Genomic DNA, 11049 nt, shown 5'->3' with positions numbered 1-11049 from the left:
AGAACAGAGAGGAGAGCGCTGACCCATAGAACAGAGAGGAGAGCGCTGACCCATAGAACAGGGGGGAGAGCGCTGACCCATAGAACAGAGGGGAGAGCGCTGACCCATAGAACGGGAGAGCGCTGACCCATAGAACAGAGAGGAGAGCGCTGACCCACAGAACAGGGGGAGAGCGCTGACCCACAGAACAGAGAGGAGAGCGCTGACCCATAGAACAGAGAGGAGAGCGCTGACCCACAGAACAGAGAGGAGAGCGCTGACCCACAGAACAGGGGGGAGAGCGCTGACCCATAGAACAGAGAGGAGAGCGCTGACCCATAGAACGGGGGAGAGCGCTGACCCATAGAACGGGGGAGAGCGCTGACCCATAGAACGGGGGAGAGCGCTGACCCATAGAACAGGGGGAGAGCGCTGACCCATAGAACAGAGAGGAGAGCGCTGACCCATAGAACAGGGGGGAGAGCGCTGACCCATAGAACAGGGGGGAGAGCGCTGACCCATAGAACAGGGGGGAGAGCGCTGACCCATAGAACAGGGGGGAGAGCGCTGACCCATAGAACAGAGGGGAGAGCGCTGACCCACAGAACAGAGAGGAGAGCGCTGACCCATAGAACAGGGGGGAGAGCGCTGACCCATAGAACAGGGGGGAGAGCGCTGGGCCATAGAACTGGGGGGAGAGCGCTGGGCCATAGAACAGGGGGGAGCGCTGACCCACAGAACGGGGAGAGCGCTGACCCATAGAACAGGGGGGAGCGCTGGCACTCCTGGTCCTCTCCCTTTGCCTGGGCCATGACTATGGCTCAGTCTGGGGAAAGGTGAATCATCTCATGACCCCGATGCCTGGAATAACCCCCCTGTGGCCCAGGCTGTCTGGGTCTCTGGTGCCCTGAATGCTGACCCTGCGCACTGTCCTCGCAGGAGGTGACCTCCAGCAGGGAAGTGAGGGGGCCCAGGTGTGGAGTTCACAGCTGTGTGCTGAACCAGGAACGGTGACCTGTCAGTGAGCTCGATGGCTGAGTGTCCTTATCCGGTGGCCTCAGGGATTCCAGGTTCCCCGAACCTCTGCCCGCAAATGGGACCTGGTGGGAAGCAGACAGAGCCACGGGGACAGAACGTGACCTGGGGCGAGTGTGACATTGTGTAGTAACAGGACAGCCTGGGGGGACGGGGGCTGTATTGGTGCTGCGGGCCCCTTCCCCCTTTTGAAAAAGTCTTTTCCCTGAGGCTTTCCAACACCCAAGCAGAGGACTGGGCGGATTGTCCTGCGGACTATGTGACGGACTGTGTGACTGACTGTGTGACTGACCATGTGCCGGACTATGTGACTGACTGTGTGACTGACCATGTGACGGACTATGTGACGGACTATGTGACGGACTGTGTGACTGACTGTGTGACTGACCATGTGCCGGACTATGTGACGGACTGTGTGACTGACCATGTGCCGGACTATGTGACGGACTATGTGACGGACTGTGTGACTGACTGTGTGACTGACCATGTGCCGGACTATGTGACGGACTATGTGACGGACTGTGTGACTGACCATGTGCCGGACTATGTGACGGACTGTGTGACTGACCATGTGCCGGACTATGTGACGGACTATGTGACGGACTGTGTGACTGACTGTGTGACTGACCATGTGACGGACTATGTGACGGACTGTGTGACTGACCATGTGCCGGACTATGTGACGGACTGTGTGACTGACCATGTGCCGGACTATGTGACGGACTGTGTGACTGACCATGTGCCGGACTATGTGACGGACTATGTGACGGACTGTGTGACTGACTGTGTGACTGACCATGTGCCGGACTGTGTGACGGACTATGTGACGGACTGTGTGACTGACCATGTGCCGGACTATGTGACGGACTGTGTGACTGACCATGTGCCGGACTATGTGACGGACTATGTGACTGTGTGACTGACCATGTGCCGGACTATGTGACGGACTATGTGACGGACTGTGTGACTGACCATGTGCCGGACTATGTGACGGACTATGTGACGGACTATGTGACGGACTATGTGACGGACTGTGTGACTGACCATGTGCCGGACTATGTGACGGACTATGTGACGGACTATGTGACGGACTATGTGACGGACTGTGTGACTGACTGTGTGACTGACTATGTGACTGACCATGTGCCGGACTATGTGACTGACTGTGTGACTGACCATGTGCCGGACTATGTGACGGACTATGTGACGGACTGTGTGACTGACCATGTGCCGGACTATGTGACGGACTATGTGACGGACTGTGTGACTGACCATGTGCCGGACTATGTGACGGACTATGTGACTGACTGTGTGACTGACCATGTGCCGGACTATGTGACGGACTATGTGACGGACTATGTGACTCAGGCCTCTTTGCTTCTGTCTTCCACTCATTGCTTTGTGTCCATGGGAGATTCCAAGGGCAGGTTGCCTCTTGGTCCCCTCCTGTTCCCTTTGCTGAATCTTTCTTCAGTTGCCGTTGGAGCTGGGCGTGGACACCGGCCGAGGAGGTGCAGCCCTGGCATGGGAGCGAGCACAGCTGGCAGCAGGACAGACTGCACATGCCGCGCGCACGGGGCCGCGCCTGAGGGAGGACGCGTGGCTGGTGTGGCGCGTGGGGAGCAGCCAGGCTGGATTCCCCGTGGGAGGGCAGAGCGGGCTTCCTGGTCATGTGAGACCTGAGCCGAGTCTGGAAGGACGGGTCCTGCTTCGCTGAGAGAAAGGGCGCTGTCCTCCGTGGTCACGCCCACCCACAGGCCCGCACCAGGAGGCGGGCAGGGGCGCTGACACAGGCAGAGAGGCAGCTGCTTGCTGCGTGCCTGGTGGCTCTGCCTCAGGTCTCTGCGGCGGCTCTGGGTCAGCTTTTCCTACAGAACAGCTGCACTTCGCGTTGGTTCATCTGATGCGCACGGTCATCATTTAATTAAAGGCTGTGACGGGAGAGCCCAGGTTCCGCCAGTGGCCGGCCCCGCAGCGCTTTATCTTGTCACAGAGCCCCAGGCGGTCTGTGCTCCTGGAGGGAGGAGGTGAGGCCCAAAGGGACACTGCTCAGCCCACCATGGAGGAAGCGGCAGATCTGGGGCTTAGCCACCACCCCCTCCCCCAGTGTCTGTGACAAGCGCCCAGGAGTCCCCACTGTATTCTCCTCTTTCCCCAGAGCAGCCGCTACCCTCCGAGGCCATCGGACCATTCAGTCAGGGCCGGTTACCGGGGCCACCGGACCATTCAGTCAGGGCCGGTTACCAGGGCCATCGGACCATTCAGTCAGGGCCGGTTCCCCGGGGCCATCGGACCATTCAGTCAGGGCCGGTTACCGGGGCCATCGGACCATTCAGTCAGGGCCGGTTCCCCGGGGCCATCGGACCATTCAGTCAGGGCCGGTTCCCCGGGGCCATCGGACCAGTCAGTCAGGGCCGGTTCCCCGGGGCCATCGGACCATTCAGTCAGGGCCGGTTCCCCGGGCTATCGGACCATTCGGTCAGGGCCGGTTCCCCGGGGCCATCGGACCAGTCAGTCAGGGCCGGTTCCCCGGGCCATCGGACCAGTCGGTCAGGGCCGGTTACCCGGGCCATCGGACCAGTCGGTCAGGGCCCGTTACCGGGGCCATCGGACCATTCAGTCAGGGCCGGTTCCCCGGGCCATCGGACCAGTCGGTCAGGGCCGGTTCCCCGGGCCATCGGACCAGTCGGTCAGGGCCGGTTCCCCGGGGCCATCGGACCAGTCGGTCAGGGCCCGTTACCGGGGCCATCGGACCATTCGGTCAGGGCCAGTTACCGGGGCCATCGGACCATTCAGTCAGGACCAGTTTCCCGGGCCATCGGACCATTCAGTCAGGGCCGGTTCCCCGGGGCCATCGGACCATTCAGTCAGGGCCGGTTCCCCGGGGCCATCGGACCATTCGGTCAGGGCCGGTTCCCCGGGGCCATCGGACCAGTCGGTCAGGGCCGGTTCCCCGGGGCCATCGGACCATTCAGTCAGGACCAGTTTCCCGGGCCATCGGACCATTCAGTCAGGGCCGGTTCCCCGGGGCCATCGGACCATTCAGTCAGGACCAGTTTCCCGGGCCATCGGACCATTCAGTCAGGGCCGGTTCCCCGGGGCCATCGGACCAGTCGGTCAGGGCCGGTTCCCCGGGGCCATCGGACCAGTCGGTCAGGGCCGGTTACCCGGGGCCATCGGACCATTCAGTCAGGGCCGGCCTTTCCCGGAGATTGTCATAAAAACACGAGAACAGCCACCATGGCAATGGCCTTCCGTGTGAATGAATCAAAATTATGCCTAATTTTTGTCAGATGGGGAACAAATGTAGCCTGCCTTAGGGCCTGCAGAATCTCAGTAATCCGTTTAGGTGCCATGAGATGGAAAGGTTGAAAATCGCTCCCTAGAGAACAAAGTCTTGTTTCAGGATCGAATGCAACTTAGCCTTCTGAACTAGAGATGTGTGAGCCCACGGGGAGGGGAGGAGACCAGAGCCCACAGAAAGAGCGGTGAGGTCAGCGAGGAAGAGAGAAACCGAGCCGCCCGCTTCCCCTTCGGGACACTTGGCAGGCGCCGCTCCCGGTGACGGACGGACGTCCCGCAGCAGCTTCCAGGGACAGAAACACCGCGCGGGCTCCCGGGCTGCTGCTTTCTCTTTTTCCTGTTTTGGTCTCAAATGTGGACATTCCTTCTTTTTTTTTTTTGTCGTTTTTCTTCTTCTTTCTTCTTTTTTTCCTAGAACAGCTGAGCAGCAAAATGGCTGGCAGTGCGTCCTGCCTGTGCGTTCCTGGCCGCGGTCCCAGCGATGCAGGCCAGGGAGCGATGCAGGTCAGGGCGCGATGCAGGCCAGGGCGCGATGCAGGCCAGGGAGCTGCAGGCCAGGGCGCGATGCAGGCCAGGGAGGATGCAGGCCAGGGAGGATGCAGGCCAGGGAGCTGCAGGCCAGGGCGCGATGCAGGCCAGGGCGCGATGCAGGCCAGGGAGGATGCAGGCCAGGGAGCTGCAGGCCAGGGAGGATGCAGGCCAGGGCGCGATTCAGGCCAGGGAGGATGCAGGCCAGGGAGGATGCAGGCCAGGGCACGATGCAGGCCAGGGAGGATGCAGGCCAGGGCACGATGCAGGCCAGGGAGGATGCAGGCCAGGGAGGATGCAGGCCAGGGCGCGATGCAGGCCAGGGAGGATGCAGGCCAGGGAGCTGCAGGCCAGGGAGGATGCAGGCCAGGGCGCGATGCAGGCCAGGGAGGATGCAGGCCAGGGAGCTGCAGGCCAGGGAGGATGCAGGCCAGGGAGGATGCAGGCCAGGGAGCTGCAGGCCAGGGCACGATGCAGGCCAGGGAGGATGCAGGCCAGGGAGCGATGCAGGCCAGGGAGGATGCAGGCCAGGGCGCGATGCAGGCCAGGGAGGATGCAGGCCAGGGAGCGATGCAGGCCAGGGAGGATGCAGGCCAGGGAGGATGCAGGCCAGGGAGCGATGCAGGCCAGGGAGGATGCAGGCCAGGGAGCGATGCAGGCCAGGGAGCGATGCAGGCCAGGGAGCGATGCAGGCCAGGGAGGATGCAGGCCAGGGAGGATGCAGGCCAGGGAGCGATGCAGGCCAGGGAGGATGCAGGCCAGGGAGCTGCAGGCCAGGGAGGATGCAGGCCAGGGCGCGATGCAGGCCAGGGAGGATGCAGGCCAGGGCACGATGCAGGCCAGGGAGGATGCAGGCCAGGGAGCTGCAGGCCAGGGAGGATGCAGGCCAGAGAGGATGCAGGCCAGGGAGCGATGCAGGCCAGGGAGGATGCAGGCCAGGGAGGATGCAGGCCAGGGAGGATGCAGGCCAGGGAGCGATGCAGGCCAGGGAGGATGCAGGCCAGGGAGCTGCAGGCCAGGGAGGATGCAGGCCAGGGCGCGATGCAGGCCAGGGCGCGATGCAGGCCAGGGAGGATGCAGGCCAGGGAGGATGCAGGCCAGGGCGCGATGCAGGCCAGGGCACGATGCAGGCCAGGGAGGATGCAGGCCAGGGAGGATGCAGGCCAGGGAGCTGCAGGCCAGGGAGGATGCAGGCCAGGGTGCGATGCAGGCCAGGGAGGATGCAGGCCAGGGAGGATGCAGGCCAGGGAGCTGCAGGCCAGGGAGGATGCAGGCCAGGGTGCGATGCAGGCCAGGGCGCGATGCAGGCCAGGGAGGATGCAGGCCAGGGAGGATGCAGGCCAGGGCGCGATGCAGGCCAGGGAGGATGCAGGCCAGGGAGCGATGCAGGCCAGGGAGGATGCAGGCCAGGGAGGATGCAGGCCAGTGCGCGATGCAGGCCAGGGCGCGATGCAGGCCAGGGAGCTGCAGGCCAGGGAGCTGCAGGCCAGGGCGCGATGCAGGCCAGGGAGGATGCAGGCCAGGGCGCGATGCAGGCCAGGGAGCGATGCAGGCCAGGGATGATGCAGGCCAGGGAACGATGCAGGCCAGGGAGCGATGCAGGCCAGGGAGCGATGCAGGCCAGGGAGGATGCAGGCCATGGATGATGCAGGCCAGGGATGATGCAGGCCAGGGCGCGATGCAGGCCAGGGAGCTGCAGGCCAGGGAGGATGCAGGCCAGGGCGCGATGCAGGCCAGGGAGGATGCAGGCCAGGGAGCGATGCAGGCCTGGGCGCATTGCAGGCCAGGGAGCGGGCGCTGCTGAGGTCAAGTTGCAGAGCGGCTGCAGGCTCTGGATGTGGGCGTGGCCTTTCTGTCCAGAGGCGCTTGGGCTGAACTCAGATGGCAGCTTAGTTCCAAAAGAACGGAGACATTTTGAAAGACGCGCCTGCTCACTTTTCTGTGGGAAGAATGGGAGCCCTGTGACCCAGGACTTACCTCACTTACTGCTTACCCCAGCCGTCAGAGCCCTTCCCGCCCCGTTCGCCCCGGGGCTGCTCAGGCCAGTCAGAGGGGACCATGGCGACCACAGGGGGCTGGGGCGCAGCTTGGTGTCCTCCCAGCGAGGCCTCTCTTGGCCTCTTGTTCGCAGCCCCTCCCGCTGTCCCACTGCCTGCGTTTGCTGGTGCCGCTCAGTGTTCACGATGGCACCTCACGCTTCCTGGAAGGGAAGCCCCGTGAGAGCGGAACCTTCGCCAACGTGTTCCCTTGCATCCAGGACCTAGGTCAGCACCGGGAGTGGGAGACAGTCCGGGAGTGGGCGACGGGAGGAACAGAGGCGGCCCGACGGCGGAACGGAAACCCGGCGCTGTGACCTGCGGGTTTCCTGCCACGCCGCGTGCCCCTGCTCTTCTCGGGCGTCCTCCCCTCGTGCAGCTCTCTGCCTTTGGATGCACTCACCTATGTCCGCGCTCATTGCAGGTGATCCGCGAGGTCTACAGTGGCTGCAGTGGGCCCGTGGACGCCGAGTGTCCCCCGCCGCCAGGCGCCCCGGTGCACAAGGCAGAGCTGGAGAAGGTAAGGGCGCATGCTTCCTCGGGACAGCGGGCCTCCCTCAGAGGCTCCTTCCGTCCCTGAGCTTTCCCGCACTGCCCGCCGGGAACCACAGGGAAGACGGCCATCCTGCTTCCGTGCCTTTCCGGCGCCCACGGCGCGAGGCTTGAGCTGGCCGTTTCCGGCTGTGTGGTCGGCCGTCTTATTCCCAACTTTAGGTGAAGAAGTGGGCGGGAGGTGTCAGGGCCTTGCTCAAGGTCAGCTGGCTGTCGCATGGCAGCGTGGAATCCGAACTCAGGTCTGTGTATTGCGGGGTACAGCAGGCACTGCCCGAGCGTCCCTCGCCAAGCTGTATCCTAGCAGGCAGCTGCGTTCCCTGTGCCCTCTGCTCTGTGCCCATGTTCCTTGTAGAAGCGCCCAGTGACGGCCCAGCAGGGGGGCAGGGCCAGCCCTTCTCGTCAGCAACATGTGAACCTGTCACTGTCATGCCACACATCCAGCTCGCTCTGATGGTCCCTACACAGATCTCCTCTCCATGGAGACCCCCGGCTGCTCGCACGTGGTTCCTGTAGCTGACTGTGTCCCAGGGGCTCTCTGAGGCCTCCTTGTTTAGCCCCTGCCAGTGAACAGATCCTTCTTGTCCCTTATTGAGTCAAGGTTCTCCAGAGAAACAACTAATGGTGTGTGTGTGCATGTACATGTATGTACTTACGTATATGTATATGTATATGTGCATTTGTGTGTGTGTATATATGGTTTACATAAGGAATTTTTTTTATGTGTAAGATTTATCATAAGAAATTGGCTCATGTGATTATGGAGGATGGCAAGTTCAAAGTCTGCAGCATGGGCCAGCAGGTGAAGTCTGAAGGCCATCTGCAGAATTCTCCCTTGCTCAGGAGACTGGCCTTTGAGTGGTATGCGGGCCTTCAACCGATGAGGTGAGGCCCACCACAGTAGGGAGCACCATCTGCTTTACTCAGAGCTCACGGATTTCAATGTTAGCCCTGGCTGGTATTGCTCAGTGGTTAGAGTGTTGGACGCACACCGACGGGTCACGGATTGGAGTCCCAGTCAAGGGCACATACCTGGGTTGCAGATTTTAATCCCTGGCCCTATTGGGGTGCATCCAGAGGGCAACCAATTGATGTGTCTGTCTCATATCAATGTTCTCTATTTCCCTCCTTCTCCCTCCCTCCCTCCTTTCCATTCGCTTTAAAATTAATGGGAAAAAATATTCTGGGATGAGGATTAACAACAACAACAAATGAGTCTCATCCAAAAACACCCTCCAGTTGACACTTAAAATTAACCCTGTCACAGCCCTCATCCTGACACTGCAAGCCCCTTTCTTCCTTCCTTCCTTCCTTCCTTCCTTCCTTCCTTCCTTCCTTCCTTCCTCCCTCCCTCCCTCCCTCCCTCCCTCCCTCCCTCCCTCCCTCCTTTCTTTCTTTCTTTCTTTTTTCTTTCTTTCTTCTTTCTGTCTCTTATCACGAGTGAATACCTGCTTACTATGGAAAGTTCAGGAAGTTCAGAGAAACACAAATAGCAGGAATAAGGTCGCCCAGGGACCCACCACACAGAGGCTGCAGCTCCTCCCAGCACTGCCTGTTTTAACCGGTTTTTCCTGCTCGTGTGTTTCGGTTACAGTTTAGGTATCCGATGCATAAAAATGTTCGCTGCCTTTTTATTTTTTTTATTTTTTTTGCTTACCTTTATATTATTACCAATTTTCCAGGCTTTTGAAAACTAATAACAAGCAACAACCGTTTTTGCACTTTTAGCAGCTGAATAATATGAAATCATATGGCTGACTCTACTATCATATTACTCCCCCCCCTTTCAAATTTAACTCCTTATTTTTTGGCCATTTAAAATAACCTGGCATCTCTTATAAGTCTTTGCTGCTTCTCTGTTGCCTGAAAAGAGACCCCTAGAAGCTAGATCACCAGACCGTCGGGGAGAAGTGTGTTTTAAGATTTGACTCACGTTGCGAAGCAAATAGCTATCCTGAAGGGCTGGTCCGGTTTCACCTCCCATCAGCGGTGCCTCAGGGTTTCTCTCCCGCCCACTCCCACGGGACCGGCGGCACCCTTCGCTTAGCGTGGTTTCTGAGGCTGCGCCCACACCTGCTGACCTGGTTCCCAGGACCGCTTCCCGGCCTGAGAGCTGGGATGCCCCTGGCTCCTTCCCGCGGCTGGCCACACCGCGGCACGATGCAGACTCTGTCTGCCATCCTCGGCCAGCGCAGCCGGCCCCGTCCTGAGGTGGCGTGTGCGTGCCCGTGCCCCAGCATCTGCCTGGGCTGGCAGTGCCTGTGGCATGGGGGACAGTGCAGGGGATGTGGGAGGGCTGAAGCCTGTGCCCTCCGCTGTGACTCCACAGCTTCTCCGGTTGGAATGCCGGGATTCCAGCTCTCGGCAATGCTGCTTCTCTTTCAAAAACATTTTAATTAAATGTATTAGGGTGACATTGGTTAATACAATTATGTAGGTTCCAGGTGTGCAATCCTATATACATCATCTGTACATCGTACTGTGTGCTCACCACCCAGAGTCCGGTCTCCTCCCGTCACCTTCTCCCCTTGACCCTCCCCGCCGCCCCCCACGCATCTCTGCTTCAGCCGCCAAGTGACAGTCCTGGCTGCCCGCCTCCAGGTGCTGGGCCAGCCGGGCAGGTGCTCCGGTGCCCCGGAGGGTGTGACGGCAGCCGGCCTGTGTGCGTCCGCTGAGCATATTTGTCACAAACAGATACTCCACACTTGCCCATTATTCACGGGAGGAAATTAAATGGGCGACGTAGTGTTTATTTCTGGAAGCATGCTGTGGCGTGGGGAGGGGAGTTTTCTGCAGCCCTAATATTTTTTAATCCCTGTGAGAGGGTGAGGTGAGGGCGTGTCAGGGCCCGGTAGCATGTGCTGGTTTCCTCGGGGGCTTTTTCCTTCGCTCTTTTGGTGTCTTTCAAGCTTTGGATAACGGGCACCCCGCTGGTCCGGCGGCCGCTGAGCCCTCGCTGCCCTGGACGGTGGGGCGTTTGGCCCACGTTCTTCCCGCTTTGAGATAACTTTCGATCGATTCATGACGTCACTTGGCCACCGTGACCATTGTAAGCGTAACTCTGCCCTTGTCTTCCTCACAGAAGCTGTCCTCGGAGAGACCAAGCTCGGACGGGGAGGGCGTCCTGGAGAATGGCGTCGCCGTGTGCAACGGGAAAGAGCAAGGTGAGTTCTGCCCGAAACAGAAACCGGAATCCCCAACCCTGCGGCCTGTTCTGCGAACTCTGGCTGCGGGCACTTCTCCTTGGGGGTTCGGTCACACGCCTGTCACCGTCCTGGTCGCACTGACAGGGATCCGAGACGGCCCTCTGGTGAGCAGGCGCTCTCTGGGCCTCCACTGGCCTGCGGCCGGGGCCTGGGTTCCTGTGGTCCGACGGTGCCCGGTGGAGTTTAACTGGGTGGCTCAGCAGGCGTTTCCTCACTTGGTTTGTCCCGGGAAGTGGTCCTCCGGGAAGGGCTGTGGGTGAGGAGTGGAGCCACGTGCCCACCTGCGGCGGCCTCGGCTCCATCGGGACCGTTTCCCTGATGAGTTCAGCTCCCCATCTTTCAAATGAGGAGGCCAGGCGCGCAGACTCCTGAAGTCCTTTTTTTAAAAAAGTATTTCTGCAGATGTATTT

The 11049-nt window shown here is 60.5% G+C and overlaps 1 protein-coding gene across 3 annotated transcripts in view; it reads left to right on the top strand.

Moving 5' to 3' along the window:
* The window catches only part of AFAP1 (actin filament associated protein 1), an 85421-nt gene that overhangs the window by 47232 nt on the left and 27140 nt on the right, over window positions 1-11049 (top strand). For all 3 annotated transcript variants that reach the window (XM_080685707.1, XM_080685705.1, XM_080685706.1), the window contains 2 exons: window positions 7306-7401; window positions 10516-10597. In XM_080685707.1, coding sequence (XP_080541833.1) covers window positions 7306-7401; window positions 10516-10597 — 178 coding nt within the window. The remainder of the gene's footprint in view (window positions 1-7305; window positions 7402-10515; window positions 10598-11049) is intronic.

Source organism: Plecotus auritus, assembly GCF_963455305.1.
Source record: "Plecotus auritus genome assembly, chromosome: 1".
Taxonomy (NCBI): Eukaryota; Metazoa; Chordata; class Mammalia; order Chiroptera; family Vespertilionidae; genus Plecotus; species Plecotus auritus.
This window is presented reverse-complemented; position numbering and strand designations above follow the sequence as displayed.